At 48.2% G+C, this 19,071-nt stretch overlaps 1 protein-coding gene and 1 long non-coding RNA gene across 2 annotated transcripts in view; one reads left to right on the top strand and one right to left on the bottom strand.

Annotated features, from left to right (window-relative positions):
- LOC148146743 (uncharacterized) lies at positions 1 to 10,249 on the top strand. The gene is made up of 3 exons (XR_015760420.1): positions 1 to 216; positions 3,124 to 3,195; positions 10,051 to 10,249. It is a non-coding gene; the product is annotated as an uncharacterized LOC148146743 (long non-coding RNA).
- The window catches only part of tmbim4 (transmembrane BAX inhibitor motif containing 4), a 25,821-nt gene continuing 12,118 nt past the window's right edge, over positions 5,369 to 19,071 (bottom strand). Inside the window, exons 2-7 of the mRNA XM_043709643.2 lie at positions 11,964 to 12,072; positions 11,050 to 11,155; positions 9,858 to 9,891; positions 8,334 to 8,451; positions 6,773 to 6,818; positions 5,369 to 6,067 (exon numbers count right to left, since the gene is read on the bottom strand). Of these exons, the coding sequence (XP_043565578.1) occupies positions 5,861 to 6,067; positions 6,773 to 6,818; positions 8,334 to 8,451; positions 9,858 to 9,891; positions 11,050 to 11,155; positions 11,964 to 12,072 (620 nt within the window). The 3' untranslated portion in view covers positions 5,369 to 5,860. The remainder of the gene's footprint in view (positions 6,068 to 6,772; positions 6,819 to 8,333; positions 8,452 to 9,857; positions 9,892 to 11,049; positions 11,156 to 11,963; positions 12,073 to 19,071) is intronic.

A 19,071-nucleotide genomic window follows, 5' to 3' on the forward strand; every position in this document is an offset into this window, starting at 1 on the left:
TCCCAATGTGATCCTTTAAAACACACGGGGGCGATGTGGGTCGTCTGAGTGGTGCTGCAGATCAGATCGAGAGTGTGTTGCTGGAAAAGCACAGCAGGTCAGGCAACATCCGAAGAGCAAGAAAATCGACGTTTCGGTCGGAACCCTTCATCAGGAATGAGGCCGGGAGCGTCGGGGGTGGAGAGATCAATGTGAGATGGTGGGGCTGTGGAGAAGGTAACTAAACGTGCAATAGGTGGAAGGACTTGGGGGTAAACATACCAAATGCCTTCTTCAGTAGCCTGTCTACCTGTGACTCCACTTTCAAGGAACAATGAATCTGCACTCCAAGGTCTCTTTGCTCAGCAAACTCCCCAATTGTGAATTTTCTGAATTTCCTTAGGCTTCTGGGGGAATAGAGGCATTGGGATGCTCTCTTGGCTGGAGTGTCAACATGAATGAGCTGAGATACATCATTTGTGATATTTACACCTCTGCCTCAACACCACTGACAGACAGAGGCGTGTCCTCTACTCCACATCCTGATGCCAGCTCTTTCATTTTGCTGGCATTGAGAGATTGTTGTCTTTATACCATGCTAATAAAGTCTCTTTCCTATACTTTGTCTCATTGTTTGAAATCTGACCAATTACAGTGGTGTCATCAGCAAATTTGTGAATGGAATTAGTTGAATTTGGCCACATAGTCATGAGTGTAAAGTAAGGGGCTGAATATGCAGCCTTGCGGGGCAAAAATGAAAATTGCTTCTCACTATAACATACTCCTCTGATAATTTTCTGCTTTTCTTCCAGTATAATGAAGTGCTGATGTACGTTTATTGAGGCAGCTCCTGACATACCACTCAGGGTTGAGTGTGTGATGCTGGAAAAGCACAGTAGGTCAGGCAGCATCAGAGGAGCAGGAAAATCAATCTTTCAGGCCGGAGCCTTTCATCAGGAATGCGGCTGGGAGCCTCGGGGGTTGAAAGATGTGTGGGGCTGGGGAAAAGGTAGCTAAGAGTGCAATAGGTGGATGGAGGTAGGGGTAAAGGTGATAGGTCGGAGAGGAGGGTGGAGCAGATAGGTGGGAAGGAAGATTGACAGGTCATGAGAGCTATGCTGGGCTGGAAGGTTGGAACTGGGGTAAGGTAGGGGGAGGGGAAATGAGGAAACTGGTGAAGTCCACATTGATGCCCTGCAGTTGAAGAGTTTCAAGGTGAAAGATAAGACGTTCTTCCTCCAGGCGTCAGGTGGTGAGGGAGTGGCAGTGGAGGATGCCCAGGACTTGCATGTCCTCGGCAGAGTTGAAATGTTCAGACACGGGCGGTGGCGTCCTGGAGATGTTCTCTAAAGCACTCTGCGAGAAGGCGTCCAGTCTCCCCAATGTAGAGGAGACTGCATCGGGAGCAATGGATACAATTAACCCACCAACTCCCACAGCTACCTATATTACACCTCCTCCCATGCTACCTCCTCCAAAAATGCTATCCTGCATTCCCATTTCCTCCACCTACACCGCAAATTCTCCCAGGAGGACTAGTTCCACCACAGAAGATACCAGATGACCTCCTTCTTTAAAGACCAAAATTTCCGCTCCCACTTGGTTGAAGATACTCTCCAATGCATCTCATCCACGTCCCGCATCTCCACCCTTGAACACCACCCCTCCAACCGCAACAAGGACAGAACCCCCCTGGTCCTCACCTTCCACTCCACCAACCTCCACATAAATTGCATCATTCACCAACATTTCAACCACCTACAAATGGACCCCATCACCAGGGATATATTTCCCTCCTCATCCCTACCCACTTTCTGCAAAGACCATTCCCTCTGCAACCACCTGGTCAGGTCCACACCCTCCCAACAACTCAACCTCCCCTCCTGGCACCTCCCCTGCCACCGCAGGAATTGCAAACCAGCGACCACACCTCCGTCCAAGGCCCCAGAGGAGCCTTCCACATTGTTCAAAGTTTCACCTGCACTTCCACACGTCATTTATTGTGTCCATTGCTACCTTCTCCCTCGCCACCCTCGAGGCTCCCAGTCTCATTCCTGAAGAGGAGTTCCAGCCCAAAACATCGATTTTCCTACTCCTCGGATACTGCCTGACCTGCTGTGCTTTTCCAGCAGCACTCAACTCTGATCTCCAGCATCTGCAGACCTAAATTACAAGTCAAGTGTCCTAATTAGATACAGAAAAGAGAATGAAAGAAAGAAGACGCTTAAAAGAAAAATATTGTAAAAAAACCTTAGAAGTGAAATAAGACTTTCTTTTTCCTCTTTCGGGGCCTTTTAGTGGAAAAGTATTATACAGGTTCAAAGCCAGTCACTAAAAGTCTGGAAATGTCGTGCAATAATGGCTAGATATTTCTGCAGAGAATTTTGTATTTATTTATATCGCAAATACAGCAATTCCTTGAAACTCAGCAAGATTAATGGCAAGTTCACATTTTCTATGAAAATCACCACAAATTGCTGCATGATTTGCAACTTTTCCCTCACTAAAACGTGCTTTTACTCTGCTAATGGCATTTACTGTAAATGTTACTTTCCAAGAAAATTCTGACTCATGATAAATGACCTAAACAAAGATGTATGTTCCTTTTATATTTATTCAATTAAAAATATAAATTTCCAAACTAGGCATGTAAACAACTTTGTTAATTTTCCAGGGTACTGTTTTAATGTCTTGTGCAGTGACTGCAATAAAAATACAATTCCAGAAGCCATAATGTTATTGGAATAATGTGAAATTCCTTAGATTTAAGTGAGAGGAAGATGCTGTCATTGTGTGGCAAAGTGGTTATCCTATTTCCAGACAAATGTGTTGGTTTCATATCTTACTGTAACAACACAAACACAACAGCTTAAGTAAACCTGCAAGGGCTTATTGATCAGAATAAAGAAATCTGATAATTGCATGGAGTGGTAATCTTGCTTGTAAAACTGCAGAAGAGAGAATATGAGGAGAAAGTGAGGTCTGCAGATGCTGGAGATCAGAGCTGAAAATGTGTTGCTGGAAAAGCGCAGCAGGTCAGGCAGCATCCAGGGAACAGGAGAATCGACGTTTCGGGCATAAGCCCTTCTTCAGGAATTTTCAGCTCAGAAGAGAGAATATGACAATCTACAATGTTTTCAACAGGAAAGTACCTGGATCTTGGATTTTAAAACTAAATTCAGAAATTAAGAGGAATTGCACAAATAATAGAAAAATGTGAATTAAAGTCTAGTTACTTTGTTTTCAACTTAGATGCAGAAGTGTCTGGAGTTATGTGATGGAGGTTTCTTGGTTTTGTTTGGGAGTTCACTGATGATTGTACTTTTCTCTTGGACCACTGAAGTCAAATTGAAAACAGAAGATAGTAACCACAAGTATTAGAAATAGCAGAGAGAAAGAGAGAGTGAATAGAGAGCTGAAAGATAGAGGCAGCAAGGTTGCAGCTAGGAGCTCATGTTTATACAGAAGAGACTCAATTCATCAAGTTTAAAAACAAGCTGAAAGATTCACCTAGCAATGGCTACGGGGAGGGATTTCTAACTCATCCTTTACCATAAAAGTCAGCTTGGACAATAAAGTTTATGTGGTTGGAAAAGGAAGAATAGTTAGAACATAGAAAAATACAGCGCAGTACAGGCCCTTTGGCCCTCGATGTTGCACCGATCCAAGCCCACCTAACCTACACTAGCCTCTATCCTCCATATGCCTATCCAATGCCTGTTTAAATGCCCATAAAGAGGGAGAGTACACCACTGCTACTGGCAGGGCATTCCATGAACTCATGACTCGCTGAGTAAAGAATCTACCCCTAACATCTGTCCTATACCTACCACCCCTTAATTTAAAGCTATGCCCCCTCGTAATAGCTGACTCCATACGTGGAAAAAGGTTCTCATGGTCAACCCTATCTAAACCCCTAATCATCTTGTACACCTCTATCAAGTCACCCCTAAACCTTCTTTTCTCCAATGAAAACAGCCCCAAGTGCCTCAGCCTTTCCTCATACGATCTTCCTATCGTACCAGGCAACATCCTGGTAAACCTCCTCTGCACCCGTTCCAGTGCCTCCAGATCGTTCCTATAGTATGGCGACCAAAACTGCCCACAATACTCCAGATGCGGCCGCACCAGAGTCTTATACAACTGCAACATGACCTCAGGGCTCCGGAACTCAATTCCTCTACCAATAAAAGCCAGTACGCCATATGCCTTCTTCACCGCACTATTTACCTGGGTGGCAACTTTCAGAGATCTGTGTACATTGACACCAAGATCCCTCTGCTCATCCACACTACCAAGTATCCGACCATTAGCCCTGTACCCCATCTTTTTGTTACTCATACCAAAGTGAATCACCTCACACTTACCCACATTGAACTCCATTTGCCAGCTTTCTGCCCAGCTCTGCAGCTTATCTATAACCCGCTGTAACCTGACACATCCTTCCTCACTGTCAACAACTTGGACTGATTGAGGAAAATAAAGTCTACATAAGAGACAGAGCAACATTTAACTGTGGCAAGCGTATTTTTGGTTATTGTAAAAGTTAAATAGGGATAAGTAGCTTTCGGAAAGTGTGTTAATTCAATGTTTTTTGGATAAATCAAACTTGAAATCTTGTTTTTCATCATTTTCGTCATTCACTGGAAGTTCTACTTTGCTTTTTAATAAGTTATTGGTCTTTACTAGGATCTGACAAACATAGCATGAACAGACATGTGGCTCAGCTTATATTTCATATAACCTGCTTTCCACTATTTAACTCTATTCCTTTCCCCATTTATGTATTTACTTAAGTTTTATGCTAAGTTTCATTCATGATAGTCACCAGTTCCATTTTCTAACCTCTCAGAGTTTAACTAGCGTGCATTCTTGATCTACTTGAAATGTATCTGTAGGTACTGTTGCATGAAATGTCCCATTTTAATACTTCAAGTAGACCATGTCAGATACTATAAATGAAAACAAAAGGTCTACATATTTGCCAAAATGTGCCTTTTTATAAATCTGAGGTAAAGGACACTTCAGCTTGGGTCTGAATAAATAATTTGTCCCAAATTAAAAATAAACACAAATTGACAGTCTAAGGTGGGATAGGGATGGATGAAAAGACCAGAGTAGTTCTCAATATCAAATATCAATTGGCACTTTTGACCTTTTTTAAAAAAATTTAACATTTCTCACTATATTTTACAAATCCCTTATCCCTCTGTAATTTTCTCTACTCCATGATTCTCCACCTCAAGTCACTTATTCACTTTACATCAGTCCACCTTTGTCAGCCATGCCTTCACATGTGTAGGTCCCTAAACAAAAGGAGGTATTTTGTAATTGTTTGCTGAGTACAAGACAAAATCATTATATATCTTTTAAAATAGGCACTAAAGTATAAAATGTGAACTACAGATTTTATTCAAATGATTGCACTCAAATGATTTTTTCTTACAGAATAGGACTTCAACCTATAAACACAAATTACAATAGAAAAGAACAGACAAAAAATCTTTCATTGAATCCATGTCACATTTAGAATTACTTTTTTCCAGTTTAGCATCAAATTTCATTCAGATTTTTAAAAAATTAAGCTCTCTAAATTCAAATCAAACAAAGCTGAAAATATGTTGGATTTTAGGTCTGGATTGGTGTTCCTCCACAATTTATAATATTTTTCTTCAACTATTCACCCAGAAGTGCCATCAAGCAAAACTATACAAATTGATGATTATTAGTTAAAACTATCTACAGCAGACAACAAATACAGATACGATCACTAAGAACAAAGTTAGATAATAAATCAGCAAGTCCATACACAAAGGGCACCCCTTCATTAAATTTAAGTTAGAGATATATTAACATCTTTTTTCTGCAATAATCCTAGAGATTACTTCTTGTTAAGTGATTGCAGGATTCGAAGGATATGCAAGAAGAGATTAATGATATCCAAATATAAGTTAATTGAAGCCAGTACATATTCTTCAGGTGAAAGCTTGTGCATCAAAACATGTGTATCATAGATGATAAAGCCACAGAAGAGGAGAGCTCCTGCAGATGCAAATACAAGCTCCACTGTGTCACTCAAGAAGAACAGCTAAAGAAAATTAACAGACAAACATGTTAGGAATTCTCTTGTATTTAATGCAATTACTTTCTCTACTTTTAAATGATACATAATTAACCCTGGATCCACTAATTCTACAATGTAAATGTTTCAAGATTCACATGAACAATCCAGCTTATTTTGATTAGCCCCAGAACAGAAGCATTAAACGATATCTCTGACAGCACCTTGATCTCAACTGATGTTCTAGCACTAAGAGGCCATACAAATAGATCACTAATTAAATCTAATACAGGTGGTGTGTGCACAGTTTAGCTGTCCCACTATCAAAAATAATTCTCTTTGGATATTCACTAAAATATATCAAGAATTACTCCCTCCCTCCAGGACTAGACATCATATTGGATTATTTTCACCAGAGGAAATTATACAGTTACATGGAAACCTTACTGATCCAAGGTTATGACTTCTGTCAGGGCCTTATTTCTATCAGATACACAAAGTATAGCTTTGCAGCAGGGCCTTAAAGCTTTTGTCTACATATGGCAGCAGAAAATATTACATGAATCTCACAAAAGAATGAAATAATTTATAAAGAGGCATATTAAATTAATAAAATCCAACTAATTTACCTATACCCATGTCTCTAGCCACATATGTACAGTGAAATCCACAGTAAATGTATTATGATTTAAACCAATTAATTTCGTACCATTTAAAGCAACCAATACTTACTCTTAAAAATCCAGCCAGGAACAAAATCCACAGACATGCAAAAAGACTAAGGAGAAGACAAAAATTTAAAAATTGCAATTTAATCATTACCCAATGCAGATTATAACTCTAATTATAAATTGGATGTGACAATTAAGGCTAAGCATCATCAGGTCTGTGGAAACTGTTAAGATATGGCATATTGGTAACTTCGCTATTTTGTGCTTTGGTCAATCCCCTAAAGTTATGCAAGTATACAAACAATTAATTGAGAGTACATGCTCTCAGATTAAAATCCTCAAAAATCGTTTTAAGAACAAATGCTAGCCTACGCAACACCTACATTCCATAAACAAATTGATTTTTTTTTTTAAATGGCCAGTTTGACTTCTGAACTGAATTTGAAATTACTACTATAAAACAGTGACATCATTTCCTTCCCAATTTGGTCATTACAAAAAAGTAGTTACCAGGACTGACACTTTTTGTCTGCTTAATATACTTATCTGTAGTCTACTGGTAGTGGCCATGAACATTGTTACACAACATTTAACAACACACAATGGCTCTTCAACAAATAATTCTTATCTGTGCAAGTAATTTACAATGATATATATCAACAGTACTACTACAGTAAGATTTCCACAAGTTTTAGATGTAATGTATTATTGAACAGAAACTTACATTGTAATATAAACCAGGGCATAACATTTGGCATTCTTCACTTCCCTTTACAAAATTGTAATTTCTGAAATTATTCCCTAGGCTAATGAAGTCCTTTGGTACTTAACCTATGATGTCACTGAGTGAATTTTAGCAGAATGTGCAACTGCAGGACATCACAGATACTATTATTGTGTCCTGAATCAATGTCACTTACACTGTAAATAATAGTTTCTATATTTTATGCAATTAAAATAATTATGGATTGCTTATTGTTATAACCTTGTAGTTAGCACCCAAAGTGTTAAGACTCGGTGGCACAGTGGTTAGCACTGCTGCCTCACAGCACCAGAGACCCGGGTTCAATTCCCACCTCAGGCGACTGACTGTGTGGAGTTTGCACGTTCTCCCCGTGTCTGTGTGGGTTTCCTCCGGGTGCTCCGGTTTCCTCCCACAGTCCAAAGATGTGCAGGTCAGGTGAATTGGCCATGCTAAATTGCCCGTAGTGTTAGGTAAGGGGTAAATGTAGGGGTATGGGCGGGTTGCGCTTTGGCGGGGCGGTGTGGACTTGTTGGGCCAAAGGGCCTGTTTCCACTCTGTAATTAATCTAATCTAAAAAGACTCCTATCATTTGAGTTCAAAAAGTGCACTGAAGAGCCACAGTGTAGAAATAAGAGATCTAAATGAAAATTTCCAAACTCAGCCATGGCTCAGGATCAGGACAAGAATGAACTATGTAACAGCTGTCTTCAGGTCACAATGCAGCAATTTATAGTGGCAATTTATTTCCAGATGTTTAAAAAAGTACATTATCTAAAAAATTCATCTTTAAAACTACGTAGTATCATAGTATCCAAAACTAAAAGGACATTACGTAGAACTTAAAGCATATCCGGTTTTCTCTTTCCAGTGAACATACCCTGCTCCATATTTGCTGAAATCCCTCTTTGACTGAAATGTGTAGACAGTCAATGCAACAAATACAGCTGTAGTCAGAATGAATGCTTGCAGAACCACTGAATAATCATAGAAAGTGACTAAAAATGAAAGAGGACAGATTTAAAACATTGTCAGTCACCGAACAGACAGACTGTTCGCAATATATCTCTGAAGCAACATTTGATTTACTGCAGTATCTGATAATGATTAGACACAAAGGCATGGATTTCTAAAAGCAATTTCATACAGGCAAACAAAACTTAACATAACTCTCAGATTTCAACTCATAAAATTTAAACAGTTATGTTGCTTTTCCTGTTATTGCTCTAATATAACTGCATTAATTTCCAATACCAGAGTGAGGTGGCACAGCCACCGAGCACACGTGAAAACACAACTTAGCACTGCCATTATAGTTTGGCAGAATTGACATGTATGTGGTTTTAAATAAGCTGTACTACGCTACTAGACCATCCATGAGGTACCCCTGAAATTAATTAGAAAACCGTTGACTAAGAGGCACAGTGAGAAAGAGCCCTCTATGCCTCACCTGTTGTTGTCCTCATTGTATGAGTGAAGTGGTGAGGTGTGCAATTAGGCATGCAGTCAACAGGAGGCCTTTGCAACAACCAAGGCAAAAGGAGCAGCCAGAAAGTTCTGTTGCAAAGAAAGTGGCATGCCATGTAGTGAGGGAAGCAACCAAGAGGGGTCCAGAGGGAAAACAAGTAATGTGAAGTATGACAGGGAGCAATGGAGGTGTTCAACAGGCCCTGTGCAGTGGTGTGACTTTAGCATTGCCGTCTGCACATGTGCAGGTGGCCACCTTGGCACTGGCAACACACACTCCATCCTAACATACACATCATAATAGGTTTATGTGTAAAAGTCTCAAATTCAAGTTATTGGGAACACTGCACCTACAAGTGTTCAGTTTATTTACATGATACATTTCATCTTCATAAAGCAAAACTCAAACTGCCAAATGTGTGCACAGCTAAAATTGCAGATTACAAAGCTGAGCATTAATAAACATGTTGTTCCTTTGTCTGGCTTGGATTACTCTCTCCAATGAGGTTATCTGATGCAACTGCAGGAAAAATACAAACACTGTGTGGTAATCTATTATATCGGAGTATTGTGGGCCAGCTTGTCAAAGACTATTAGCAATTTTATCAAAGAGGATCAATTTGGTTCCATAATTCAATTACCAAGTATATCAATGTGGAATCATATCAATATCAGGTATCTCCACTACCACCTTCCACCCAAGGAATTATAAACCAGGAAAATTGCTCAAATTTTTACATGATATTTACATACCATGCTTTCCCTAGTCAAACTTTGCTAGTAGTAAAGCAAAAGAAGAAAGATTGATAGAACCAAGATGATGATATGACTGTTCGTACGCACATTAGCAGAAACAAATAACCCATTACTTGTAATATGTTGAGTTAAATCATGTATTCCTGCAAACAAAAGCTAAAAATGGAGAAAAAGCCCTTACCAGCAGCAGCCACAGTTGAAGCTTCCAGCAGGGTCTGTGGAGAAAACATTTACTTTATTCATTAAATGTTTAAAAAACACATGCAGCTACCGTGGGCAACTCTCCTACTAAAAACCCAAAACAAAAATGTCTGATCAAAAATGACAACAAACATATAACACACACAAAACGTTAATGGTTTCTCTCTCCACAGATGCTGCCAGACCTGAACCTCTCCAGCATTTTCCAATTTTACTTCAAACAGATTATGATCACAACTTTAAAGATATACAGCGCATTGTTCCACACCAACTTTTAAAATCAATTTTGACGGAAGCATTATCTATGGGACAGACTAGGTCAAGCAATTTAAAATTCGTCAGGACAGAAGTTACCCCAAATTCAAGCTGAATTGTAATTAGTCAAAGGATTAAGATGTGGAACCCAGGTTACACAGAAACAACTTCTGGCTAGCAATTAGGGACAACTGCCAATTTTAACATGGCTTTTAGGCATAGAACCTACAGGGAAATTAGCCCACAGTTGTCAGTTTTGACAGTCAGTAAGTACTGCACAAATAAAATAGATTCAAAAAGCGTGGTGCTGGTAAAGCACAACCGATCAGGCAGCATCCTAAGAGTCAATGTTTTGAGCAAAGCTCTTCAGAGCTTACTCCTGATGAAGAGCTTATGCCTGAAACATCAAACCTCCTGTTCCTTGGATGCTGCCTGACCAGCTGTGCTTTTCCAGCACCACATTTTTTGACTCTGATCTCCAGCAACTGCAGTCTTTACTTTCTCCTAACCGAAACAGATTGAACTATAACTGAAATGTGATTTATGTTAGCTAGAGATATCTAACAACCCCATTTGGAAATGTTAACTTTTGCCAGAGCTTGTAAGAAATAACTGATTTTAACACTAGAAGATTATATTCCAATGCTATTGCTATTGTACTGTATTGATTTCCCACCATGTTGTATGATTTGGATTGTGTAGATCAATTAACAGGAGCATACTTTATTCGTGTATGGCCAGATTTCTCAATCAAACATTTCACAATTGACTCTCACAAGAAAAGTTGGTTAGACAAACTTTCTTTCAGTACAGAAACAAGAAACTGATAAAATAATGCCTTTAGCAATTTAACTCAGTGATATTTAGTTAACATGTCTGTATATGATCTCAATTCAATTACTTTGTTGAGTACTTACAAAAGCAAACAGGAGATACAGATTAATGGGATGTTGATGTCTATAAATCGCCAGAGCAATTATTAGACCCAGCGATCCTAAACATGCTACCAACACCAATTCAGGGCTAGAATGGAAACAAGGTAATCAAGTTAGAAGCACACATAGAAAAATAATACATATTTTTATTAAATTTTAAATTCAGAGGAGATAATGAATTTTAGTATTATTGCTAGACCCAGAGATCCTGGTAATGTTGTGGGGACCCAGGTTCAAATTCCCCATGGCAAATAGTAAAAATTGAATCCAAGAAAATCTGGAATTAAAAGTCTAATGATGACCATGAATTCATTGTCGATTGTTGGGAAAACCCATCTGGTTCACTAATGTCCTTTAGGGAAATTAACGGCTGTCCTTACCTGGTTTGGCCTACATGTGACTCCAAACCCACAACAATGTGATTGACACAACTGTATATGAAGAGTTATGGATAGGTAATAAATGCTGGCTTTGCCACTGATGCCAACATTCCTTGAATGAATTTTTAAAAAAGCTTCATTATACAGTGGCAACAGAAGAACATTTGTAATCTACTTCAATATTAGAACTGGAATTAGATAAACTTAATTACTGGAATGCTCACATCACATCATGAGGTCAGGCAGCATCCAAGGAACAGGAGAATCGATGTTTCGGGCATAAGCCCTTCTTCAGGCTTATGCCCGAAACGTCGATTCTCTTTTCCTTGGATGCTGCATGACCTGCTGCGCTTTTCCAGCAACACATTTTCAGCTCTGATCTCTGATCTCCAGCATCTGCAGCCCTCACTTTCTCCTCACATCACATCATACCTTAGTCACGACAAAAACAAAACAATTATGGGAAATGGTGACCTAATCCAATGTAATGTATATTACAAAACTAATACAAGTTACCTTCCGTGAACGACACCCTTGATTGTATCACTATACATGAACACAGCAGATGTCACAGTAGTAAGAATAATCTGGACAGACAAGATGGTGTATACCTTCCGCAGGAACCCTATCACAAGGAAAGAACTGACATTAAATATAACATCTAGAGGCAACATTTATGTCACAAGGAACATTGTGGTTCTAATGACATATTTATTAATCTCTTCAAAGTACCGTATTGTTTTCACTATTGTGTTGTCATTTAGAGATAGCCTTTCCAAAGATTTTCTAATCAACCTGTTCTGAGATGTTATTACCCACTTTTGGAGTAGTTGGGACTTGAACTTGAGCCTTCAAGTTCATAAGTATGGACCCTACCATCACCTCAAAACCCTTTCTACACCTTTCTCTTCTATCACCTGCAGCTGATGATCTCTCCTTGCCACCTTTCAGACTAATTGGTCATCCACAAATAAACACCATGTCACCCAGAACAAATCACAGACCCAATGATATCCAAAGAAAACATAGCTCTGTGATTCCTATTTTCTCCACAAAGCTTTCCCACCTGGTCACATATTTCATAGTTTAACTTGCCCAGATGCCGTAGCCCTCATCATACCTTGGCCACTGAACCAGTTGAAATTACAGTTCTAAGACTCAGACAACGGGACATTGATCAGATGGGCCAATGGGTTGAGGAGTGGCAGATGGATTTTAATTTAGATAAGTGCGAGGCGCTGCATTTTGGAAAAGCAAATCAGAGCATGACTTATACACTTAATGGTAAGGTCCTACACTTAATGGTAAGGTCCTGGGAAGTGTTGCTGAACAAAGAGATCTTGGAGTGCAGGTTCATAGTTCCTTGAAAGTAGAGTCGCAGGTAGATAGGATAGTGAAGGCGGCATTTGGTATGCTTTCCTTTAAGAACATGGACTAAAGGAGTTAGAGGGTCATGTTGCGGCTGTACAGGACATTGGTTACGCCACCTTTGGAATATTGCATGCAATTCTGGTCTTCTTCCTTTTCGAAGGATGCTGTGAAACTTGAAAGGGTTCAGAAAAGATTTACAAGGATGTTGCCAGGGTTGAAGGATTAGAGCTATAGGGAGAAGCTGGGGGTGAGGGGTGACCTTATAGAGGTTTATAAAATCATGACAGGCATGGATCGGATAAATGGACAAAGTCTTTTCCCTGGGGTGGGGGAGTCCAGAACTAGACGGCAAAGGTTTAGGGTGAGAGGAGAAAATTTAGAAGGGATCCAAAGGGCAACTTTTTCTCACAAAGTGGTGCACATATGTAATGAGCTGCCAGAGGAAGTGGTGGAGGCTAGTACAATTGCAAGATTTGACAGGCATCTGCATGGGTATATGAATAGGAAGGCTTTTGAGAGATTATGGGGCAAGTGCTGGCAAATGGGACTAGATTAGGTTAGGATATCTGGTCCGCATGGATGAGTTGGACTGAAGGGTCTGTTTCCATCTTACATCTCTATGACTGAATAACTGAAAGTCCCACAATACCCCTTCTTAAATGGACCTATTAATTTGTTTTAAAAGGGAGAAGACTTCTACCTTATCCCATTTCACATGAAATAAGGATTTGTGAAGTGACTTTTAGAAACAGACAAATTTTTACAAAGTTCTAATGTACAGGAAAAGACTCACTCCCTTTTTCCCACCACACCATCACTATCCCATCACTCACGGAGTTTCCACCACTATATTCTATTCTCCTTCCCTCCTTCCCATCTCACTTTCTCCTTCGCCAACACTATCCAATTCCCCTGCCACCACCTCTCTCTTTCCCACCTCCCTCACCTCGCTCATCAAGCCTTTTTCTCCCACTCATTGCCACAACCTTCTCCCCTCTGACCCACATTACCCTCCCATTACTTACGCTGTCACCACCACCCCGCGTCTCTCTCACCCCACGTCCCCCCACTCCCCTGTCTCTCTCACCCACCGTCCCCCCACTCCCCCATCTCTCACACCCCACGTCCCCCCACTCCCCCCGTCTCTCTCACCCCACGTCCCCCCACTCCCCCCGTCTCTCTCACCCCACGTCCCCCCACTCCCCCCCCGTCTCTCTCACCCCACTTCCCCCGTCTCTCTCACCCCACGTCCCCCCACTCGCCCCGTCTCTCTCACCCCACGTCCCCTCACTCCCCCGTCTCTCTCACCCTACGTCCCCCTCACCCCACGTACCCCCAGTCCCCCATCTCTCTCACCCCACGTCCCCCCACTGCCCCGTCTCTCTCACCCCACGTCCCCCCACTGCCCCGTCTCTCTCACCCCACATCCCCCCACTCCCCCCATTTCTCTCACCCCACGTCCCCCCACTCCCCGTCTCTCACACCCCACGTCCCCCCACTCCCTCCGTCTCTCTCACCCCACGTCCCCCCACTCGCTCCGTCTCTCTCACCCCACGTCCCCCCACCTCTCTCACCCTACGTCCCCCCACTCCCCCCGTCTCTCTCCCCCCGTCTCTCTCACCCCACGTCCCCCCGTCTCTCTCACCCACGTCCCCCCACTCCCCCCGTCTCTCTCACCCACGTCCCCCCACTCCCCCCGTCTCTCTCACCCCACGTCCCCCCACTCCCCCCGTCTCTCTCACCCCACATCCCCCCACTCCCCCCGTCTCTCACCCCACGTCCCCCCACTCCCCCCGTCTCTCTCACCCCACGTCCCCCCACTCCCCCCGTCTCTCTCACCCCACGTCCCCCCACTCCCCCGTCTCTCTCACCCCACGTCCCCCCACTCCCGTCTCTCTCACCCCACGTCCCCCCACTCCCCCGTCTCTCTCACCCTACGTCCCCCTCACCCCACGTCACCCCACTCCCCCCATCTCTCTCACGCCACGTACCCCCACTCCCCCCGTCTCTCTCACCCCACGTCCCCCCACTCCCCCGTCTCTCTCACCCCACGTCCCCCCACTCCCCCCGTCTCTCTCACCCCACGTCCCCCCACTCCCGTCTCTCTCACCCCACGTCCCCCCACTCCCCCGTCTCTCTCACCCCACGACCCCCACTCCCCCGTCTCTCTCACCCCACGTCCCCCCACTCCCCCGTCTCTCTCACCCCACGTCCCCACACTCCCCCGTCTCTCACCCCACGTCCCCCCACTCCCCCGTCTCTCTCACCCCACGTCCCCCCACTCCCCCGTCTCTCTCACCCTACGTCCCCCTCACCCCACGTCACCCCACTCCCCCCATCTCTCTCACCCCACGTCACCCCACTCCCCCGTCTCTCTCACCCCACGTCCCCCCACTCCCCCGTCTCTCTCACCCCACGTCCCCCTCACCCCACGTCACCCCACTCCCCCCATCTCTCTCACGCCACGTACCCCCACTCCCCCCGTCTCTCTCACCCCACGTCCCCCCACTCCCCCGTCTCTCTCACCCCACGTCCCCCCACTCCCCCGTCTCTCTCACCCCACGTCCCCCCACTCCCCCCGTCTCTCTCACCCCACGTCCCCCCACTCCCCCCGTCTCTCTCACCCCACGTCCCCCCACTCCCCCGTCTCTCTCACCCCACGTCCCCCCACTCCCCCGTCCCCCCACTCCCCCGTCTCTCTCACCCCACGTCCCCCCACTCCCCCGTCTCTCTCACCCCACGTCCCCCCACTCCCCCGTCTCTCTCACCCTACGTCCCCCTCACCCCACGTCACCCCACTCCCCCCATCTCTCTCACCCCACGTCCCCCCACTCCCCCGTCTCTCTCACCCCACGTCCCCCCACTCCCCCGTCTCTCTCACCCTACGTCCCCCTCACCTCACGTCCCCCCACCCCTCCCATCCCTCTCACCCCACGTCCCCCCACCCCTCCCATCTCTCACCCCACGTCCCCCCACTCCCCCCGTCTCTCTCACCCCACGTCCCCCCGTCTCTCTCACCCCACGTTCCCCCCCCGTCTCTCTCACCCCACGTTCCCCCCCCGTCTCTCTCACCCCACGTCCCCCCCCGTCTCTCTCACCCCACGTCCCCCCCCCGTCTCTCTCACCCCACGTCCCCCCACTGCCCCGTCTCTCTCACCCCACGTCCCCCCACTGCCCCGTCTCTCTCACCCCACATCCCCCCACTCCCCCCATTTCTCTCACCCCACGTCCCCCCACTCCCCGTCTCTCACACCCCACGTCCCCCCACTCCCTCCGTCTCTCTCACCCCACGTCCCCCCACTCGCTCCGTCTCTCTCACCCCACGTCCCCCCACCTCTCTCACCCTACGTCCCCCCACTCCCCCCGTCTCTCTCCCCCCGTCTCTCTCACCCCACGTCCCCCCGTCTCTCTCACCCACGTCCCCCCACTCCCCCCGTCTCTCTCACCCACGTCCCCCCACTCCCCCCGTCTCTCTCACCCCACGTCCCCCCACTCCCCCCGTCTCTCTCACCCCACATCCCCCCACTCCCCCCGTCTCTCACCCCACGTCCCCCCACTCCCCCCGTCTCTCTCACCCCACGTCCCCCCACTCCCCCCGTCTCTCTCACCCCACGTCCCCCCACTCCCCCGTCTCTCTCACCCCACGTCCCCCCACTCCCGTCTCTCTCACCCCACGTCCCCCCACTCCCCCGTCTCTCTCACCCTACGTCCCCCTCACCCCACGTCACCCCACTCCCCCCATCTCTCTCACGCCACGTACCCCCACTCCCCCCGTCTCTCTCACCCCACGTCCCCCCACTCCCCCGTCTCTCTCACCCCACGTCCCCCCACTCCCCCCGTCTCTCTCACCCCACGTCCCCCCACTCCCGTCTCTCTCACCCCACGTCCCCCCACTCCCCCGTCTCTCTCACCCCACGTCCCCCCACTCCCCCGTCTCTCTCACCCCACATCCCCCCACTCCCCCGTCTCTCACCCCACGTCCCCCCACTCCCCCGTCTCTCTCACCCCACGTCCCCCCACTCCCCCGTCTCTCTCACCCTACGTCCCCCTCACCCCACGTCACCCCACTCCCCCCATCTCTCTCACCCCACGTCACCCCACTCCCCCGTCTCTCTCACCCCACGTCCCCCCACTCCCCCGTCTCTCTCACCCCACGTCCCCCTCACCCCACGTCACCCCACTCCCCCCATCTCTCTCACGCCACGTACCCCCACTCCCCCCGTCTCTCTCACCCCACGTCCCCCCACTCCCCCGTCTCTCTCACCCCACGTCCCCCCACTCCCCCGTCTCTCTCACCCCACGTCCCCCCACTCCCCCCGTCTCTCTCACCCCACGTCCCCCCACTCCCCCCGTCTCTCTCACCCCACGTCCCCCCACTCCCCCGTCTCTCTCACCCCACGTCCCCCCACTCCCCCGTCCCCCCACTCCCCCGTCTCTCTCACCCCACGTCCCCCCACTCCCCCGTCTCTCTCACCCCACGTCCCCCCACTCCCCCGTCTCTCTCACCCTACGTCCCCCTCACCCCACGTCACCCCACTCCCCCCATCTCTCTCACCCCACGTCCCCCCACTCCCCCGTCTCTCTCACCCCACGTCCCCCCACTCCCCCGTCTCTCTCACCCTACGTCCCCCTCACCTCACGTCCCCCCACCCCTCCCATCCCTCTCACCCCACGTCCCCCCACCCCTCCCATCTCTCACCCCACGTCCCCCCACTCCCCCCGTCTCTCTCACCCCACGTCCCCCCGTCTCTCTCACCCCACGTTCCCCCCCCGTCTCTCTCACCCCACGTTCCCCCCCCGTCTCTCTCACCCCACGTCCCCCCCCGTCTCTCTCACCCCACGTCCCCCCCCCGTCTCTCTCACCCCACGTCCCCCCCCCGTCTCTCTCACCCCACGTCCCCCCCGTCTCTCTCACCCCACGTCCCCCCACCCCTCCCATCTCTCACCCCACGTCCCCCCACTCCCCACGTCTCTCTCACCCCACGTCCCCCCGTCTCTCTCACCCCACGTTCCCCCCCCCCGTCTCTCTCACCCCACGTCCCCCCCCGTCTCTCTCACCCCACGTCCCCCCCCCGTCTCTCTCACCCCACGTCCCCCCCCGTCTCTCTCACCCCACGTCCCCCCCGTCTCTCTCACCCCACGTCTCCCCCCGTCTCTCTCACCCCACGTCCCCCCCGTCTCTCTCACCCCACGTCCCCCCCGTCTCTCTCACCCCACGTCCCCCCCCGTCTCTCTCACCCCACGTCCCCCCACCCCTCCCATCTCTCTCACCCCACGTCCCCCCACTCCCCCCATCTCTCTCACCCCACGTCCCCCCACTTCCCCCGTCTCTCTCACCCCACGTCCCCGCGTCTCTCTCACCCCATGTCCCCCCGTCTCTCTCACCCCACGTCCCCCCCCCCGTCACTCTCACCCCACTCCCCCCCCGTCTCTCTCACCCCACGTCCCCCCACTCCCCTCGTCTCTCTCACCTCACGTCCCCCCACCCCTCCCATCTCTCTCACCCCACATCCCCCCACCCCTCCCATCTCTCTCACCCCACATCCCCCCACCCCTCCCATCTCTCTCACCCCACATCCCCCCACCCCTCCCATCTCTCACCCCACGTCCCCCCGTCTCTCTCACCCCACGTCCCCCCGTCTCTCTCACCCCACGTCCCCCCATCTCTCTCACCCCACGTCCCCCCCCCGTCTCTCTCACCCCACGTCCCCCCCCCCCGTCTCTCTCACCCCACGTCCCCCCGTCTCTCTCACCCCACGTTCCCCCCCGTCTCTCTCACCCCACGTCACCCCCGTCTCTCTCACCCCACGTCCCCCCCGTCTCTCTCACCCCACGTCCCCCCCCGTCTCTCTAACCCCACGTCCCCCCGTCTCTCTCACCCCACGTCCCCCCCCCGTCTCTCTCACCCCACGTTCCCCCCCCCCGTCTCTCTCACCCCACGTCCCCCCCCGTCTCTCTAACCCCACGTCCCCCCCCCGTCTCTCTCACCCCACGTCCCCCCCCAGTCTCTCTAACCCCACGTCCCCCCCGTCTCTCTAACCCCACGTCCCCCCCCCGTCTCTCTAACCCCACGTCCCCCCCCCGTCTCTCTAACCCCACGTCCGTCCCCCCGTCTCTCTAACCCCACGTCCGTCCCCCCGTCTTTCTAACCCCACGTCCCCCCCCGTCTCTCTAACCCCACGTCCCCCCCCCGTCTCTCTAACCCCACGTCCCCCCCCCCGTCTCTCTAACCCCACGTCCCCCCCCGTCTCTC

This window comes from Chiloscyllium plagiosum, unplaced genomic scaffold (genome assembly GCF_037043375.1).
Source record: "Chiloscyllium plagiosum isolate Xiang-an unplaced genomic scaffold, Cpla_swu_hap1 HiC_scaffold_19, whole genome shotgun sequence".
NCBI classification, from domain to species: domain Eukaryota; kingdom Metazoa; phylum Chordata; class Chondrichthyes; order Orectolobiformes; family Hemiscylliidae; genus Chiloscyllium; species Chiloscyllium plagiosum.